Source organism: Peromyscus leucopus, chromosome 17 (assembly GCF_004664715.2).
Source record: "Peromyscus leucopus breed LL Stock chromosome 17, UCI_PerLeu_2.1, whole genome shotgun sequence".
NCBI lineage: Eukaryota > Metazoa > Chordata > Mammalia > Rodentia > Cricetidae > Peromyscus > Peromyscus leucopus.
In genome coordinates, this window is record NC_051077.1 from 18,114,176 (window position 1) to 18,134,496 (window position 20,321).

Consider the following 20,321-nt stretch of genomic DNA (forward strand, 5'->3'; position numbering starts at 1 on the left):
CACACGAAGAGCAGGACATTTTGTTTGCTTTATTTGTGGGTCTCCGCACACACTGCCTCTGACCCTGGATGTGGCTCCTGTACCAAGGTACTTTGAATGATACTGTACACTTGATGGTAATACTTTAAGTGGAAAGATACACAAAAACAGAAATAAACCAGTTGGGTGTGGTAGCATACTCCTTTAATCCAAGCAATCAGGAAGCAGAGGAGGGCAGATCTCTCTGAGGCCAGTCGGGACTAAATAAATTTCTATTAAGAAAATGAAATAAACGATGGAATGTCAGGCAAAATAAGTTATACTGCACAGAGAACTGAGGCTGTCTTTCGCTGTTCGTTCAACACCGACACAAGACCCCTGCGTTGACAAAGCCAGCTTCTGGATTTTAGTCACAATCTGGGAGATTGGAACCCTGGCAAGTGATGATCTTCAGCTTGAGGCCTTAAATCCTTGTTTGGCGGAGAAGGCGCTGTCCTGAAGTGAGGTGAGAACAATAGCCCTTTGAAGATCCGGTTTTGAGTTTCGTCTGCTTTTGCCTTCTTGTCTTGAGTTCCCTCCTTTCGCAGTGGGTCTGGGAATGCGCTAGTTGCCACGCACAACGCTTCAGGACTGGCTGCTACAGAGCTATAGAAATTCGAGACAGGCACGGATCTGTATGCGGAAAACAAAAGTGGCACTAATCGTCGGGTCGTTCCCCTTACCCTACTCCCCCACCCCCACTCCCCGTCCCGGTCCTGGGAGGCGGTGGTCCCCGCCCCCTGCGGGCGTCGCCCCTCACGCTTCTCTGCAGACCGGGGACTCCCCAGGTCTGGTTAGGAGGCGGGGGTAGAAGCCTACCCAGCAAAAAGGCTCCCCTTTCCAGAGGGGGGGAACCGCCTGTAAATAATACACGGGGGCAGGAGAAAGACTCCCATTGGCCGGAGGGCAGGTGACGAGCAGGGGGCGGGCTCCCGGGAGGGGGCAGTCAAAGGGAGGGGGTGTGCGCCTCGCGGTGTCAGTTTTCGGAATCCCAGCGCGCAGTGCTAGGCGCGGTGGGACCCCCCAGCCCGGCTTCGTGCCCCGGCTGCTGTCTCCTCGGCCGGACTTCCCGGCCCACTCCGCTGCCCACCCGGTCCGGGGCCCTCCGCGATTCCCCTCGGCGGGGCTCCTTTCAGAAAGACTTTTGTTTGTTTCCTCCTCTGCCGTCTTTGTTGCTCTGCACACCGGCCTCTCTGCAGCCCCTGACTCCTCCGGGAGTTGCATCTTCCAGCCCGGCGATCGCCGCGCGCAGCCCGGCCAGGTCTCAACACCCCGTCTCCGTTTGCTCCGGGAAGCCGACCTTGACTTCATTGATGCACCCATTCCAGTGGTGTAACGGTGAGTCCCGGGATGGGCGGATGAGCGGACACCGCTCAGGTCCAGGTCCTCAGCCAAGTTTTCTCGTCTCTGGGACGGCCCAGAAAGCATCCTGGCGTCCTGCGGTGCTCTGCACAGCGCGCCGTTTGAAACGACCCATTCTCAGTGTTTGGGGATTTAAAAAGGGTCTGGAAGCGAGTGGAGGGCCAGGGGCGTGCGAGCCGAGGGCTTCCCGGCCTTTGTGTGGTGGTCCGGCTCTCTTCTACCCCCTTCGCCTGCCTTTGTGCGCTCTCAAACTCTGTTCTTTGTTGTGGTGGTTGGAGAATTAAATCCGCGCTCGGGCTAGGATCTCCTAGAGGGAGCTCAAGTTCCGGTCCTGAAACTTTGCAGGCTATTTTAAATATGTATACAGTGCAACGTGCGGGACAGGGCGCGGGGTGACTTTTCCTCATCTTTGTTGGTTCCCACCGGCTTCCAGGGGGGCAAGACTGGATTAAAGAGCGTCGCTTTGCTGAATAGATAAAGCCTTGCAGATTGCTGGGCCCCCAGCTCAGGGCTGGCCTGGCAAGAGCTTTGCTTTCTGGCAAGGAGGCCAGACGGTGGGGTCTGCTTTCAGCCTAAATGGTGACAGCGCCTCCAGGCCCAGCCACCCGCCACTAACCCCTACCCCACACCCCAGGGGGTAATGATGTGAAATTAGTTCACCTGAGGCTTTTTGGGTGGCTCAGGTGTTACGGGTTAGGAGAGGTTCTGGATTTGCTGTCTTAAGCTACCCGTTGGATCTTTCTGAGCCGGTCTCTTAAGCTTTAGATGTTAATACCACCCACCCTTTCCCCGAAGGGCCCCCAGAATCTTGGCCACTTTTTCTAAACATGAAGAGTTGGACGAGGTGGAAAGCAGCTGGCGCTTTTTTTTTTTTTTTTTTTTTTTTTTTTTTTTGGTATGGCTGGCTGGTTACTCAGACGGGGGAAAAACCATTCTTGAGTAGACTTCTGCCAGATCTTGGATTAATTATTTCAAGAGGCTTTTGTTTTAAGGCAGGGTTTGGGCCGCATGTGTATGAGTGGCCCCCATTCCCCCCCACCCTTCCTCCTTTTGCTGGTCGGATCTAATTTCCTGAAAATGAACCAAGCTGTGTGTGATAGGCGGGTAATGGAGAGGGGCGGGGGATGGGGGTTGAGGTCTGACGGTGTATCCCAGCATCTGGGAAAGATTCCCTTTGGCTGGAAAGAAGCAGTTCCCAGATCCGCTGGTCTCGGCCAGACCTGCTCTGACGTCATTCCTGCTTGCAGCCTGCCAGCTGAGATGAGACATTCTGGTGTCAAAGTCTAAGACAATGGACCAGACACTTAGGGAGGACTAGGCTGTCAGTATCCCCGACCTTCTTCTGGGCTGCTCCCTTTCGAAAGTGTTTTATCTTTCGCTGCCCTACCCCCACGCCCATAGTGTTGGAACCCAGGCCTTGCTCATGCTAAACACACTCCATCACTGACCTCAGTGCACCCTTTATCTTGCGTTTCTTAAAGTGATTGACAGATCCCCTCTCTCAACTCCAGAGGGAATGCAACCGCATTTCTGCTCCCCTTGAAAAACCTCGTAGAAAACCTCATATCTGGGATGGGTAGTCTTTGACCTTAAAATTTTAAGGGAAAACTTTACTGTCCAATTTGGACAATAACTTTTTTTTTTTCATTTCTCTTCAAGAGGACAAGTTGAACATTCCCCATCTGAGAATTAAAAATCCCTGGAAAGTTCAAATTGTATAAAATTCAAATGTGATATAGCAAGAGAAAATTTCACAGCATTAAACTTTGCTTCATGCACAAAATAACTTAAAATGTATAAAGTCATCTTCAGGATGCATGAATAAGGTGTATAAAACATAGGATGAATTTCATGTTTAGACTTGAGCCCTATCCTGGAGATAATCACGCTATGTACAAATATTCTTTTTGGTTTTTAGAGTCAAGATTTCTCTGTGAAACAGTCCTAGCTGCCCTGGAACTTACTCTATAGACCAGGCTGACCTGGAATTCACAGAGATCTGCCTGCCTCTGACTCCCAAGTGCTGGGATTAAAGGCATGTGCCACCACCACAGCCCTGTACAAATATTCTAAAGTAAAAATATTTGAGGGACTGGAGAGATGGCTCAGAGGTTAAGAGCACTGGCTGTTCTTCCAGAGGACCTGAGTTCAATTCCCAGCAACCACGTGGTGGCTCACAACCATCTGTAACGAGATCTGGTGCCCTTTTCTGGTGTTCTGCACTGTATACATAATAAATAAATCTTTAAAAAAAATATGAAACCCTTCTCAAAAGAAAAAAAAAAGAAATCAAACCAATTTGGTTCTCAAAAGTATGAATGATACTCAATGGGTTTTCACTGTCACCCATGCTGGCCTCAGGAAAATTCAGTTCTGCCTGCACCCCTCAGACTGCAGGGTCACACATGCTCCTATGACAGCAGGCTGTTGTGTGACAAAGCTTTTTTCCTGGGGAAATGCAACTCATGTCTGTCTATTCACACTAGCTGGGATTCCACGACAGACCAAAGTTTGGCTACGAAGTCCAACTTGGATGAACCAATGAGTTTTGCTGGGGTTGCTTATGGGAATATGGGTGAGGGGTTGCTCACAGAAGCAGCAATGACTCAGATAGCTGTATCACCAAAGCCCACTCCAGCATGGGTGACTGCTCACAAGAGCTGGGAAACCTGGAACACGCTGCACAGCCTGCAGCTCAACAGGTTAGAGAGTGTCCTTTCCAAGTGACTGGTCTAAACCTCTTCTAGGTAGCTGGTCTGATTTTTAAGAGTCTTTGCAGCTCAGCTTCCTTCTATCCGAGTTCAGATTCTCAGCCTCTCTAGCAGGAAGGTGGGGAGGACCCTGGTGAATCTGATCAGTTTCAGGGACTTCCTAAAGCTATTTGAGTTGTTTACCTTCCTGCTTAAGGAGCTTCCTGAAGAATGAAGTCTTTTAATCTCAGAGGAAACTATTATTCAACACATGCTTGAACATCTATTCTTGAAGGTGCCTCCTTATTATATAAAGTCCAAAAAGTCCCAAGTTCGCTGATTCAGTCCTAGAGCCCCAGGGAAACCCTTTTAGGAGATGGGAAAAGATTGGAGATAAATTGATCTGGGACTGCTGGAACCAAAGTACCAGAAGGGTGCTAGAGTATATCCTCTGTACACAACGGCTTTTCAGAATAGAAATAGGAGGTTCTTTAGGACCCAGTAGATACCAGGGTCCTGCTTATGTAAGGTCCATAGGAGAGCCATGGCAAATGTGGAGAGGATGCTGGTCCTCTTACAGCATCCAACATTTCTGTGGCAGAATAAAGGAGGTGCAGTAGAAGGTCCTGGTGGTCCTGAAGGTACAATTTTCTGGAAGAGAGTTCCTGAGACCCTTTACTGGTGTGGAGTGAAGGATGCTGAGCAGGCTTAGCGTGATAGCTTAGCAGAGAGTTGCTCTGTGAAAGATCCACGGGAAAGCAAATTCTCAAAGTGGGAACCAGTGAGGAAAATGGTCTTTCTAACCCTCTGGTGGAGCGTAGAAGCAAGAAACATCCTATTGAGCAAAGCAAATTTTAGTAGCTAATTGCTTCTTTAATTTCCCCTAATTGAAAATTCCTTCAGAACAAGAACTTCTTTCGCTTTCTGTTTCCCCACAAGGTCTAGGTCAGTGTATAAAACACACCCAGAACAAAACCTGTTGGCTGACTGGTGATTTATTAGCTGAGGGCAGTTTCTGGGCAGTTTTCCCAAACATCAGTCTTCCTACTTTGAGGTATGAGCTTTTGCCAGGGAGACTAGGTTGCTTTGAGAAAGCAGGGAGCTGCCTGGTAACTAGCTATGTAGACAGACCAAACCCTAGCTCAGGGCCCTGCAGAGTGTTTAGGAGTCCAAGTTGGTATGGTCCAGGCCTAGGAAGGCTCGGGCTTGTTGGGAGGACTACCCTTATTCTCTGGCTCTGTCTTTGCTCTCCGAACTATAGACTCACCTCTACGATCACATCTAACTTTGGTCAGGAAGGTGCTTGAGTCTTGTCTCCTTCCCACGTGGAAAGTCATCTAGCCATTCCTCTGTGTTCTTTTAATCTCAACTCTCATGCTTCTCCGAAGGTTATAGTTGTGAGCCTGAGCCTAGCCTTATAGAGCTGAGCAGCCGTCTCTCTCCAGTCCCCATGCTTATCAAATAATCAATGCAGAGCGAAACAAGAGTCAAATGAAGTTGATACTAGCAACAACAGGGTAACAGAAGATATGCTGCGAAAAAACCATGACGAGTGATGCAACTACTTAGCATTGTAGAATTCCATGACAGAGATCACTGGAATATCCTAAAGACCTTTCGGGCAGGGGTTGGGGTGGGGGTGGGGGTCGAGGATTCAGCTCAGTAGTAGGTCACTCACTGCCTAGCCTATGCAAGGTGCTAACTAGTTCAACCCACAGCCCTGACCTCGGAAAGGAAAGTTATCACAGGACCAAGACTAGACTTCAGAAAGGCAAGAATTCTAGGCAAGAGAAGGCTACCTAGACAAAGGTGTGGAGATAGACATGACTGTGGTTGGGCAAGATAAAATAAGACTGGCCCAGGTAGAGAAAGCTGACAGGATATTGCAAGGGGGCAGGGGCCATGTTCATGTAGACTCGAGGCCAGACAAGAGTTTGGAAATTGCATGTAAGTGGAGTTCAGAAGATGTGCCAGACATGTAGGATAATTAGAGGAAACAGTGGTGACATCAATAAGACAGGAGTAGGCAATGTGTATAAAAATGGATGTGGCATAGTCTGACTTTTGGGAGAAGGCTTAGGTCACCCACTGATATAAGGGACAAAGAGGAATGATGTACCATGTGTGACTCTTAGTTTTGTTGTCACTGTGACAGAATCATAATCATACACAACTTAGAAAATTTTAGCACATGGCTTTTTGAGGTTGAAGTCTATCAAGTGTGGTGATATATACTTGCCTAATAAACTTGCCTGAGGATCAGAGGAAAGAGCCAGCCACTAGATTAGACATAGAGGTCAGGCAGAGGTGGCACACACCTTTAATCCTAGCACTTGGGAGGCAGAGATCCATCTGGATCTCTGAATTCAAGGCCACACTGGAAACAGCCAGGCAGTTCTTTAATCTCCAAACTGGGAAGCACACACGCCTTTAATCCCAGGAAGTGACGTGGCTGGGCAGAGAACAGTATATAAGGTGTGAGGAGACAGAAATGAAGGCAGTTCAGCTGAGACCCTTCTGGGTGAAGACTCAGAAGCTCTCATTCTGAGGATTCGTGGAGACGGGATTGACTGAGGAGTTGGCGAGGTAAGGTTAGCTGTGGCTTGCTCTGCTTCTCTGTTGAGGCTTTTACCCCAATATTTGGCTCTGGGTTTTTTTGTTAAAAGCCCATCTGAGATTTGAACAACAGGCAAATGGGGAAGATGTAGCTTTACCTCCTGGGGTCCAAGGAGCAGAGAGGAGCATCTAAGCCTGCTGCAGGGAAGCCTCAAGTCTGGACCATAATACAGTATCACAACTGATTGTGGTCCTTAGTTGGTCTGCTGCAGACTTGAGGTAACACTCAGTCCTGGTAATCACCAGGTCAAATCCTGGCTCCTAACCAAAAAGCCAAGAGAGATCCTAGCCCCTGAGGTCTGGCAGATCTTGGGAAAGTAAAAAGGCTAGGAGTGTAGAAGGTGGTTGGAATGTATGTAGGACACAGATTCTGGTTAATCATGGAGATCACTCTTTAATGCTTTTGGCTATTCTCTTTCCAGTTGTCTTATCTTCCTAGATGTCTGAGGTGATAGAAGAAGAAAGTATTTCCTAAAAGGAATTTGGTTCTTTGTGGTGGTTTTTTTTGTTTGTTTGTTTGGTTTTTTTTGTTGTTTTTTTTTTTTTTTTGGTTTTTCGAGACAGGGTTTCTCTGTGTTGCTTTGCACCTTTCCTGGAACTCATTCTGTAGCCCAGGCTGGCCTTGAACTCACAGAGATCCACCTGGCTCTGCCTCCTGAGTGAGTGCTGGGATTAAAGGCATGTGCCACCAAGGCCCAGCTTTTTTTTTTTCCCCCAGGGTGTGGGAGGTAGCCAAGAGTATCCCTACATAGCTCAGGCTAACCTGAAACTCATGATTCCCTTGTTCCAGCCTCCTGAGTAGACACTTCCCAGTTAATTAGAAGTATAATATTGTGCCCAGCTAAGAAAATCTTGCCTTTCTCTGAAGACTTTCTTTGGTTTATTGCCCAGAGTCTGAGCACCCACCCACTTGGACACCAGGCATGGGCAAGGGAAGATGATTGCCTTATGGGAGGGCCAATGAGAAGGGAAGCAGCTAGTGGCCAGCCAGTGCTTCCAAGCTGAATGTGCAGGAGAATCTCCATGGGTCTTCCTAATGATTAATCCACTTCATTTAGTGTGGTATAGACTTAAGACTGCACGTTTCTCTCTCTTTTTTTTTTTTTCCCCCTCGATACAGGGTTTCTTTGTGTAGTTTTGGTGCCTGTCCTGGCTCTCCCTCTGTAGACCAGGTTGGCCTAGAACTCACAGAGATCAACCTGGCTCCACCTCCTGAGTGCTGATATTAAAGGCTTGTGCCACCAAAGCCAGCTAAGACTGTACATTTCTACCAAGTTCTTAGGAAATATACTCAAGGATGAGACCTTGAGGCTGTGAGTAGAAGCCCATATTCCCTGGCACCAGTCCTCGTCACCACCTTCTGGAATGCTGGCCTGGAGTTCTAGTGAACAATTTCTATTCTGGTTCTGGCACAGCTTGTCTTCTAGAACAGGTGCTTAAGAGTGACAAATGACCTTTGCAATTAATTCCTCTTTGCGGCTTATTATTTCTCAAATCATCATTTCTATTCCTCTATTTGGCTAGTTTTCCTATGATGAGGTTAATTCCATAGTAATAACTGCATGAACATCACCTAGTTAGCTTAGGAGACATGAGTCAGGACTCAAACAATGTATTTTCTCACCTAGGCGCTTCTTTTTGCAATGTACCCAATGAGTGTTTCCTACTTGGAGGAAGTTTTTGTTTGTTTGTTTGTTTGTTTTGTTTGCTTTTCGAGACAGGCTTTCTCTGTGTAGCTTTGTGCCTTTCCTGGATCTCGCGCTGTAGACCAGGCTGGCTGGCCTCAAACTCACAAAGATCCGCCTGCCTCTGCCTCCCCAGTGCTGGGATTAAAGGTGTGTGCCACCACCGCCCTGCCGGAGGAAGTTTTATTATTGTTTTTTTCTACTTTCTGTCCTTGCCTAAATTCCCTTTTTTTGTTTGTTTGGTTGTTTGGTTGTTTGGTTGGTTGGTTTTGGTTTTTTGAGACAGGACTTCTTTGTGTAGCTTTTTGAAGCCTGTCCTGGAACTCACAGAGATCCACCTGTCTCTGCCTCCCAGGTGCTGGGATTAAAGGTGTGCACCACCACTGCCCTGGCTTCCTTGCTTGTTTTTTGAGACATAATTTTCTCTGTAGCTGTCCTGGAATTCATTCTGTAGACCAGGCTGGCCTTGAACTCAGAAATCCACCTGCCTCTGTCTCTGGAGAGCTGAGACAAAAGGCGTGTGCCACACGCCAGGCTTCTAAATTCTTAATCCATTCAAGTGCTTTGCCTAACATTCCATTTCATAGATTGGCTAAGGGACTTATTCAGGACCATGTATGTGGTTAATAGTTAGTGCCGGGATATAAGCTTAAGTTAGAACCTGACATTCTGGATAACACAGTGTGCCACGGGCCCCAGTGGTAAGTGTCTAACTTTAGAACTATTTGCCTCTTGTTTTGCAGGGTGTTTCTGTGGGCTGGGACTGGTTAGTACCAACAAGTCCTGCTCAATGCCACCTATCAGTTTCCAAGACCTTCCCCTCAACATCTACATGGTCATCTTCGGTACAGGCATCTTTGTCTTCATGCTCAGCCTCATCTTCTGCTGCTACTTCATCAGGTTGGTTGCTTGCTGGCTGATTTCGGGAGGGAACTCAAGAAGGAAGGAGCCTGGGCCATGGAAGATATTGAGCAAGGTCCTCCTACCCACCCTCCCACACAGACACATCAGAGCCTTGTGCCAGGGCCTCTGGTGGGAGGATGCACATTAGCCCGCCCTTCTCTTGGACCCTTGAGGTCTGGTGTTTCTATTTATATCAGCCTTATCAAGTTATCCCAGAGCACATAAGGTCACCAAGGGTTGGACTGCGTCCCACCTCTTGGCCAGCTAGTTATTCTAAGTTTGCCTAGAACGACTGTTGGCTGAGCCATAAAGCCGCGCTCTTAACCGGCTTCTCACTCACAGCCAGGGATAGGTAGGTAGGTAGGTAGGTAGGTAGGTATTAGTTCTTTTGTTCTTCTGTGAAATTGCCAGCTCTCCCAGTGTTGATGTTAGCAAGCTCATGGTAGAAAACTCAAGAGTGGAAAGGAAAAATGACACTCTTAGTTGCTTAGGGATCAAGGGAAGGACTTGAGCTTGGCAGGGGTAGATAAGCCCCAGGAGCTATTTCTCCTTAAGGTGAAGGACACAGGAGCTTATGGATGTTATCTGCTAAAAATCAGGGCAGATGGTCGTGTTTAAAGAGCCTATATCAGGAGTGGAATTTGAATACAGAACCCACGTTAATGCTGGGTGAGCATGGCAAAACCCGAGGTAATTCCAGTCCTAGAATGCGGAGATGGGATCCTTAGAGCAAGCTGGCTAGGTAGACCAACCATATCAGAGAGCTCTGAGTTCAAGGGAAAGAAGCTGCCTTGGTGAATAAGGTAGAGAGCCACTGAGGAAGACTGCTGGTGTCGGTATCCTAAACATACACATATGTGCTTATACACATAGGAATATACATGCACATGGGGCAACGTGTTGGACATGCTTGGTACTTAGAGCAGAAACAGAAGCAGAGTTCTAATGGGGTGTTGGATTGGTGCATGCTCTAGGTCCCTATCCCATGAGTCTGCCCTGTACATTGGAGAGAGTAGGACGTCTCTCTGGCCAATAGAACATGGTAATAATCTTTGGAGTCTTTAATCGAATAAATGTAGAAAATTAAGAGACAGGTGTCTTTAAAACTTGAATTTCTCAGCTGGGCAGCAGTGGTAGCACACACCTTTAATCCCCAGCACTTGGGAGGTAAGAGGCAGGATGATCTCTGAATTCAAGGCCAGCCTGGTCTACAGAGCAAGATCCAGGACAGGCTCAAAGCTACACAAAACAAAAAAAAACAAACAAACAAACAAATAAAAACAACTTGAATTTCTCCACCTAAGTGTGCAGAGAAAATAGTGTTTTAAATATTCCTCTGATACAATAAGTGCAACATTCACATTTACCTGCTAAGTGGGAGTGAATGTGGACTTCCTCTTTTCTATTCTATAATCCCTATGATTTCCCTCCCAGAACTATTATTCATTGGTCTTTTCCCTCAACCCCTTTATCAAGCAGTTAACCAATTCTCGTAAAGGGTAAAGGTATACATGTTTCAAGTATCACAGATTTTTTTTTAAGAATGTGACTAATAGAAATATAAATTTATAAAATTTTACAAAAAAAAAAAAACACCTATATTTCTCTATTTGGCTCCTTTCTACACACACACACACACACACACACACACACACATACACACACCTCAAAGATGATGAACAAAAGAAAATCCAGAGGCTAACACTCTGATCAACAAGTAGATGACTGGGGTTCATTTCCTAATTGCCACCGATAGGCATGACCTTGTGTTTTGGGCTAGTCTTTGCTAAGGACCTTCTTGTGCCAGGCATTGTGGTAGACCATTTAAGCTCACCTAATTCTGTGAACAAGTTTCCAATGTAAGGGTTAGGGAGCTGCACAAATGAAGACATTCATGTCGAGACGGTTAGGAATTTGTCCAGGAAGTTGCTGACTGAGGTGGGTTCATCTGACGATTTAGCCTTTCGGGCTCTCCTCCACAGTTGTCTCTTATGTTGCCTTCTTCCTTGCATGGGAAGTAGAGCTGATGAGACCTCCATGGCCAACCTCTTTCAGCTGGGTGTCAGGGTCCTGCAGGAGACAGGCTCTGGTTCTGTCTGGTTCTGATTTGTTTTGTTTTGGTTGTAGCAGAAGAACAGAGAGTAGTGACCACATGGTACTAACAGCCACCCCCACTGCGGTGCAGCACAGTGCCATCTGTCCCTTCTGCAGTATTCTGCTCCCTCATCACCCTACCCTGTGTCCTGTAGCCTGTCCAGAGCCAGCTGACCCCTGGGTCTCATGGTTCCAAAGGCTCACTGGCATGTGGTATATGTGTCTATATATAGAAAAACACACAGGCACATAGGCCACTTCCTCTCTCTGCTTCTCAGTTTCCACCTCAGCCAAAATAGGCCCGTGGCTGCCACTCCTGACCCGGTGAGCTCGTGAGCCAAGGACGCCTCAACGGCCAGCTGCCCCTTGTTTCTCCTCTTTCCCCTCAGAGCTGACCTCTGCTTACACAGGATGGAGGGGCCAGTGGAATACAAATCGGCAGGAAAGGAACAATTATTTTCTGGAGCTGGTTGCATTGTTTGCTCTCAAAGGGAAAAGAGGGAAGGGAAGGGAGAGCCTGCTGGCGGTGGCTTGCGATGGTGTCATTGAGATCGTGGTATTTTTAGTGGCTTTGCTCAGCCAACAGCTGAGAAAGCCACCTGTCTGGAGTTTTTTGGCTCTGCATCCCCAGCTGGGACAGCCCAGAGTATGCTTTTTGCTGTTTTCTTTGCAACCCTTTTTGAGCCCCATCTCCTCATGACCTAATCCTTCCTGAGCTGAAAGCCGTGCAGGATGAAGATGGAGCTTTGAGGGTCCTAGATCCCTCGGTTAACGGAAGCCTGCCTTAGGTGAGAGGACCCCCAGGCGCTAGGACCCAGTGGTCATAAAGCATAGCAAACACACACACACTGCACAAGTGTATCAGTGTTGTTGATGAGGCAGTTGAACCTTTAAAAAAAAAAAATGTGTGGCATTCTCTCATTTAAACTTCTACCCCCAGACAGGGTTGGAATGTAGTTTAGTGACCTATCAAGCATTTGGTCCTTAGGCTTAGAGGGTGGGGAAAGAATGAGCTCGGGAGTGCCGATGGACTAGGTTAGATCTAAGCTGGAAAGTGCCTAGCACGCAAGATACTCTCTCATAACCCTAGCATCTCAGAGATTGAGGAAGGAAGACCAGAAGGTCAAGGTCATCCTTGGCTACGTAGCCAGTTTGAAACCAGCCTGGATTATGTAAGACTCTGAAAACACACAAACAAACAAAAAAACAGGAAAGAAAATGAAAGTTTTCTTCTAAAGAAAGACCACCCCACAGTATGGTCAGGTAATAGCTCATTCTTGCTTTGGACGCGCCCTTCCCAGCCCATCTCCTTTGGAAGCTGAGACAGAGACACACTTGCATTATGTATGAAAACCTTTTCAGGACTGGAGAGTGAGCAGAAAACACTGGGTTGAGAGAAGCAGAGGTGGGGTTGGGGGTGGCAGTGACGCCTCAGCCCCAAGCCCTGGCAGGAATCCACCTGGCTGGGGCTTTCCCAGAGGCTCCAGGAACATTCAGCCTTGCCAGACCACGTGACTTCCTATCAGGAAGGATGGAGGCGGCTGGTGGCCAGATCTTATCTGTCCTGACCCACCTCTCTCAGGCATGGCTGTCTGCCCCTCTGCTTCTTCACCACTCCGGGAGGAGCTGCATCCACTGAAATGAGACGTTCTGTTTGTCACTCAGACCAGCCACCTTTTTATTTACCGGCTTGTAAAGTCTCCATCACAACCGACTAGCAATTCTACGCCATTGTAGTATTGTAGCCAGTCCCATAGCATCAACTGATGAACCAGTGGCGTTTTAAAAAAAAAAAAAAATGAATTTTTCTTCTGTCATGTTGGGGACCAAACCCAGGCTTTCATGCGTGGGAAACAAGTGCTCTATTGCTGAGCTACACCCCTGAAGTTTCAGGTCGTGAGATAAAAAGTGTGTGTACTATGAGATGTTATTTTTTCTTTTTCCTTCTATCTTTACTCGTGAAAAACAAAAGCTGTTTTTAGCCGGTCGGCGGCGGTGGTGGTTGCACGCCTTTAATCCCAGCACTCAGGAGGCAGAGGCAGGTAGATCGCTGTGAGTTCCGAGGCCAGCCTGGTCTACAGATAGATCCAGGACACCTAAACTACACAGAGAAACCCTGTCTCAAAACAACAACAACAAAAAAACAAAGCTGTTCTTAGCCTGTCCCTCGAGTCCCTGCAGCCTGGCACCAGCCTATGTCCCAACCACCACACTGCACCCACGGTCCTGGAGGGCATCTGGACATGGATGCTGGGATGGAGCCTGCTGAGTTACCTGTTACTCTAAGCTGACCCTGTAAGAACAAGGAGCAAGGTGGACTTGGCCCTCCTCCAGTATGGCAAGGCTTCCCTCCCATACTCCAGACAGATCTATGTTAGGAAGCGCTTGATGTATTATATAACAAATATACTTTTATCATTGCTATCAAAGATACCCAATTTGTGGTTTCAGGGGGAGGGTCTCATCCATGGTCACTTAGTCTCAAATGCTTAAGCAGAAAATTGGGGTGGCGGGGGTTGTAACAGGCTATTTGTCAGTTCTTACTGGACAAGAGACAGAAAGTAGGGAAAACAGTGGGGGCCAAGGCAAGATTCCTCTTTCTAGAATGTTCCATAATGCCTTGTACCATGAATCCATTGAAGGACTAGGTCAAAACTCTCATGATTGGAATGTGTCTGGAAATGACATCAAAGACACACCCTGAGATATACTTAATACTGAGCTATTATGGTATTTCTTAATCAAATTCACTTGATCATTATAGCATGCCTGAGGCACTGAGGTTAATAATCCCTAGCACTCAACAACAGAAAGGTGAAAGTTCTGTGCCCATATATAGGAGGCATTTATACCCACCTGCAGCTGGGCACAGTAGCACATGCCTGTGATCCCAGTCCATTTTAAAGATCATGAACTTGAAGTCAGTCTGGGCTGTGTGTAGAACTCAGTAAAAAAAAATTCCCCCACTGATGTCAGATGGCACAGAGTTGGTGTATAATGATGCTTCCAGCCATCTGCACAGTGGGTCACCCAAAGTCAAAGGCTTAAAGCATGCAGTGTACCTCAAGATCAAATAAGAGCTCAGGGCCCCCGATGTATTCCACCTAATTATAGAGGGGCAGGGGGAGGTCATGTTCATGTTCTGTGTTAAAGAGGGCAGGCTCACCTACAACCCAGGAACTGCTCCCCATCAGCTCTGGAAAGTTTGGGCAACTTGCTTAATTTCTTTGGGGTTCATTTTTTTTTTCCATATATAAAATGGAAACTTCCTCCTTCCTGGAGTTGTTTGGATTCAGTGAGACGATGTCAATTTCCAAGGGACACACAACATAGCCTGGATGGACTATTTATTATGCCATTGCTATGGGTAACAACATGCTGTGTGGGGGCTATCGAGTGGCTTTGTGCAGGCCACTGGTTAAAAATATCTAACTCCTTCTGCACATGGTAAGCATACTGTTGCTCTACGTTGTTTGGATATCTGGAGGAATTTACCTACTGGGAGAAGGCAAAGAAAGCAGACAAGCCATTTAGGATGCCCTACTGGAGAACAGCCCAGAATGTGACTGGGACCTGGTAACAAAAACTGAATCCTTATCATCTCTTGTTGGCCTGCATGCATCTGAACTATGCCCCTATTGGCGTCTATGAAACAAGTACCCTTCTCAGCTCCAGAAATATGTCCGAGCAGTCAGCCCACCCCACATACTGTCATTGTCTTGTGTATCTTAAAACAAAGCATGATAATCTGCTCTTCTCTTTCTTTCTCCACCTAGTAAACTCCGGAACCAGGCACAGAGCGAGCGATATGGCTACAAGGAGGTAAAATGCCATCTCTTTGCATTAAACTTCCTTCTTTGCCCCTTTCCCTGATAGGGAGAGTAAGCCCAAGCTTCTATAGCCTATATTCTCTGACCTCCTGGGCACCCCAGAGGCTTCCCATTGCTGCCACTGTCCTCAAGTTGGGTTTACTTTTCACCTTCATGAAGAGAGAGATGCACACCATTGGGTGAATCTCCCTGGCTCCTGTGGTTGGTACCTTTCAGACATCAGCTGTATCTTTCCCTCAGGTGGTGCTTAAAGGCGATGCTAAGAAGTTGCAGCTCTATGGGGTAAGTGTCTTGGGATAACCCTTGGAAGAATCCTGCTTAGAGCATCCTTCTCCAGCTCTTTGCTTGGACCTTCTCCAGGCTCTTTAGTTCCCTGCCTTCAGATTACCTGTGTCCAAACAGAAGGAATTCATCCCAGCAGGTAATGCATTTTGTCTGGAGTCAGATAAGGCAGGAAACAAAGGTAAATGGAGCAGGAACCTTGCAGAAACTGTTAAGGGTGTGACAGGCTCTATGCCATAGACAGTCCTGTGTAGAATCTCTAAGGGTATGACAGGCTGTATGCCATAGGGAGTATGCTGTGTTGAATATATGAGGGTGGCCACAGGTTCCATGTCATAGGCAGTGTGCTGTGCAGAATCTTTAAGGGTGTCATAGGCTCTATGCCTTGGGCAGCATTGTGTGCAGAATCAATAAGTGTATCACACACTCTGTACCATAGGCAGAGTGCTGCTAACTTTCCCTTTTTTTGATACCTATGCTCTGGTCTGTGACTAAAGAAAATAAGGACCTTTTTTACTCATGTATATTACATTGTCCTAACAGATCAGTGACTTGTATCCTTAGTAATGGTTCTGGCCTGTTCCTCCCCTCCACGCCTCTCCCACTACCCACATAAGACCAATTCCATAAAGTCTCTCAACTTGGACCTTTTTATTTCAGTTAAAATACAATTACACCACCCACCCTTCCTTTTTTTCCCCCCTCCACCTCCTCTTTCAATGGACCATTTCCAGATCAGTTCCCTCAGCCTTTGAGGTTACCTAACTCATCTCCCAAGGCTTCCATCCATAATCACAGACACCCTAACCAGAGTGAGCCGTTTGTGGTTGTCTGGAAATGAATAGGATTCCAGCCTCACCAAACATGAGACTCCCTAGACGTGGCCTCATTTTACTCTTGTTTTGCATGTTGCTACTACACCACAGGTTCTTTTAAAAAGTAAGTTCAGGTGTTTCTTAACTTTTGCAGTAGTTAAGCTGAGACCTTGGAGTTTCATAAATGGGGGATATAAGTCTGGATTTAGAGAATGTAACTGAGCACATACATCTGTATTAGTCAGGCTCTCTAGTGGAACAGAACTTATAGAATGAATATGAATATATATATATATTCTAATATGTATGGGATTTATTAGAATTGCTTATAGGCTCTGGTCCAGCTAGTCCAACAATGGTGGTCTACCAAAAGAATCTAGTAGTTGTTTAGTCTACAAGGCTAGATGTCTCAGCTGGTCTTCATTATATATTGGAATCCCAAAGAAGTAGATAGACTAGACTGTAACACCAGTGAAGGAATGGACTTGCCAGTGAGAATGAAAGCACAGTCAGAGCACGCTTCCTTCTTCTTCTATCTTCTACATAAGTTAGCAGCAGAAGGTGTGGCCCAGATTAAAGGTGGGTCTTATCACCTCAAAGATCCAGATTAGAAGTGGCTCTTCCCACTTCAAGTGATTTAAGAAAAATCCCTCACTGCCAGGTGGTGATGGTACATGCCTTTAATCCCAGCACTCAGAGGCAGGTGGCTCTCTGAATTCAAGGCCAGCCTGGTCTACAGAGTGAGTTCCAGGACAGCCAGGCTACACAGAGAAACCCTTGGGGATAGGGGGGAGAAAGAAAGAAAAAGAAGAAGAAAAATCTCTCAGGTGTGCCCAGCCATTTGGGTTTTAGTAAATTTCAGGTATAGTCAAGTTGACAACCAAGAATAGCCATCACATCTATCCTATGGTCTTACTCGTTATTACTGTGTGCCTCCTTAGTCATGCTGTAGGCTAGAAAGGACAGAACTACTCGAGACCAAAACTGTCAATTAAAAACTTGTGTGTTAATAAGAATGTTCTGAGTCTATACTCTCCCAATCTGGGAACCATCAGCCATAGGTAGCTGTTGAGCATTGAAAGTATGGACAGCCACCTCCAAGGTATAAGAGAGACTTAGAACTCATATCAAAGTAGCCTGCACCCACTAAGTAGGCACCATGAGCAAAACTCTTTCCTGAGCCAAAATATACATCATTTGAATACCTGAGCAGTTATCCGTGACATTAAATAGTTGTATCCATGTCTAAGGAGTACTGTAGGGATTTGGCCGAATTATGACTTGTTAGATTCCTTAGGTGGCAGCTACCGAGCACCAGAACAACCTGGAATGGTGGTAGCATGAAGAAACCGTGCCTTGTAGGAGAAGAATTGGCATGCTTATAAACAATGAACTGAACATGGTAACTCAAATCTATAGTCCCAACACTATAGGGAGGTGGAGGCTGGAAGATGAGAAATTCAAGGGACAGCCCTGGTTATACAGTGAGTCTGAGGCTAACTTGCGCTGTGTGAGAGTCTGTCCTTCAAAAAACAAAACCGAAAATAAAACCAGGATGTTGAGCCGAGAGATCTATGTTTCCTCCCCTAAGGGCCCTATCACCAACAGCAAAAACCACCACACACTCTTTATTTAGTGTTTCTGATTGTGGGGCAGGGGATCCAATTCAGGGTCTCACGGATGATGTGCAAAACTCCACACTGACCCCCCATCCCAGGCCAAATTTTCATATTGAAATAAACAATTGAAGAAACGTGGCTAGTGCTCCTGAGCAGCTATGTTTACAGTTTCTTCCTTGGCTTGATTTCCGTTTAAGCAGCCATATTGGCTACTAATCCTGTCGATACAGTCCTATAAATATGGCTGAGCTTCGTCTAGGCTCACGCAGGAAGGAGATGGGGTTTGGAGTTTGGTTTCCTTGTCTGAAAATTAGTTGGTGGATATTCAGGATGGATGGGCGAGGAGGGCCTCTGGACTCCTAGCTCACAGATTCTCATCGGCCCTCTCTCCCTCTCCATAGCAGACGTGTGCAGTTTGTCTGGAAGACTTCAAGGGGAAGGACGAGCTAGGCGTGCTTCCATGCCAACATGCCTTTCACCGAAAGTATGTGGGGATATGATTGGGGGGGGGGGGGGGGGATTGCAGAGGAGAACTAATTAGGGAGTATCTTTAAGAACCCTCTAATCCCCACCAATGCTGTTCAACAGTGATGCCCTAGGTTCAGCACGCCAGAGGGGTTAGCCCGGGGCAGGCACAGGGGTACTTTGTTCCCAGAAGCAGCTGGACTCAGAGACAGCTGGAGCCATGTGGAATGTCTCCTCGGAGATAACGGTCCTCTTGTTCGCAGGTGTCTGGTGAAGTGGCTAGAAGTGCGTTGTGTCTGCCCCATGTGCAACAAGCCTATCGCTGGCCCCACAGAGACCTCGCAGAGCCTCGGGATCCTGTTGGATGAACTGGTGTGAGCGCTCCTTGTCCGTGGACTCTGGAGAAGACTGCTCGCTCTGTGGGCACCGGGTTCCTCCACACAATGAACAAGATTTTCTTGGGTGGTAACATTCTTCTGCACTCACCTCAAGGCACGGGTGACAGGGCCAGGCTTCCACCAGCAGCGCCGGACCAGTGCCAGACTCGCCCAGGCTCTGCCTCCCAGAGCGCCTTTCCCTGTTACCCAGTCCCAGGGACCTTACCCAGCCAGACAACTCTATCCTGGTACTCCACTATCCACCTGCCTCATCCTTACCCTGGGAAGGAGTCAACCCTGTGACTGTGAGCATGGGCACTTACTTCCCTTTGGAGAACAAGCGACTCTGGCCTTGAAAGGATGAGGTGGCTCTGCCCCACCCACATCCCTCACATCCTGCCAGAGCCTTGGGATGGTTTAAAGGGAAGGATGGAGAAAGATCAAGAAACCAAGGTGGAAGACTCAGCATGAAATAAAGGAAGTCAGGGACCTGCCTAGAAAAGGGAAAAGTCAATGTTTACATGGGATGCAGGAAACAAAGGCCAGCCTTGTCCTGGCCCACCGCAGGGTGATGGGACCAACCATCCCCTGTTGCGATCTTGAGGTGCTATCCATTCTCTCCATGACCTGGTTAATCTCAGAGCTTCCTATTCCTCGTTGGTTTTGAAGAGACCCCCCACTCAATGGGAAGGGACTTTTTCTATCCTCAGCACATTTCCAGGGGCTTTCTTTTTGGAACGGACCTGGGGTGGGGGTGTCTGGAGGTTACCATAGTGCGGATGTCTGCTGCCCCTCTGTAAATAGTATTCTCTTGTACTTCATCATCACTGTCTCAGGCTTTACACATGCTGCGCCCCCCACCCGGGGATGGAGGGGGTGGAGTGATGGGAGGTGGAGTCTCCCCTTCCTCAGCCCGGTGTCTGAGAGTGGGCAAAGGTTATGTATTTAAAGAAAATTAAATTTAATAACATGTTTCTCTAATCAAATTTGGCTTGTGGTTGTGGCCTGTGCCAGGGGAGGCAACAGACCTCTTCACCTGCTTCCTCCTCCTTCCTAAGTCAGACGGTACTTGACATTTCTAATCTTTAAAAAAAAAAAAAAAGGAAGGAAGAACTGAAGACTGGGCATGTAGCACGGTTTCTAATCTTTTTTTAAAAAAAATGGACTGGGCATGTAGCTCAGTGATGGCATGCTTGGTTAGCATGCTCAAGGACCTGGACCTGGGTTCAGTTTCCAGCAATGAAAAAGACAAAGGATTACCTGTTGAACACCAGTGTGAAATAAGACCCGATGAAGCCAGGATCAAAATCATCAGAAGGTTTAGAAACACTTTAAAGTCAATATTTTCAAGTGCCATTCACCAACTAAGACTTGGAACTGATAGGATTCTACCTGTAAATTGACTGCTCATGACCTTGCAACCTCAAAGGTCCACGTAGCTACCCAATGCCCCATCTGTTTACTACTTCTTGTCCCTCACACCCTGACTGGCATAGCATAGCCTCCTACACAACACCTAGAATTCTACATGGTAGCAACTTAGGGCCCTGTGTACATCCTGATCG

The 20,321-nt window shown here is 47.2% G+C and overlaps 1 protein-coding gene across 2 annotated transcripts; it reads left to right on the forward strand.

Moving 5' to 3' along the window:
• Window positions 1-1,274: 1,274 nt before the first annotated feature.
• Window positions 1,275-19,742, forward strand: Rnf122 (ring finger protein 122). Of its 2 annotated transcripts, none has more exons than XM_028877200.2 (6): window positions 1,275-1,356; window positions 9,115-9,271; window positions 15,145-15,190; window positions 15,439-15,480; window positions 18,316-18,398; window positions 18,643-19,742. In XM_028877200.2, exons 1-6 carry the CDS (start codon window positions 1,332-1,334, stop codon window positions 18,755-18,757), a joined length of 468 nt encoding a protein of 155 aa, XP_028733033.1. In that variant the 5' UTR covers window positions 1,275-1,331; the 3' UTR covers window positions 18,758-19,742. The 2 variants fall into 2 exon arrangements, with proteins under 2 accessions (XP_028733033.1, XP_028733036.1); XM_028877203.2 differs by having other exon boundaries at window positions 18,319-18,398.
• The last annotated feature ends 579 nt before the right edge of the window (window positions 19,743-20,321 follow it).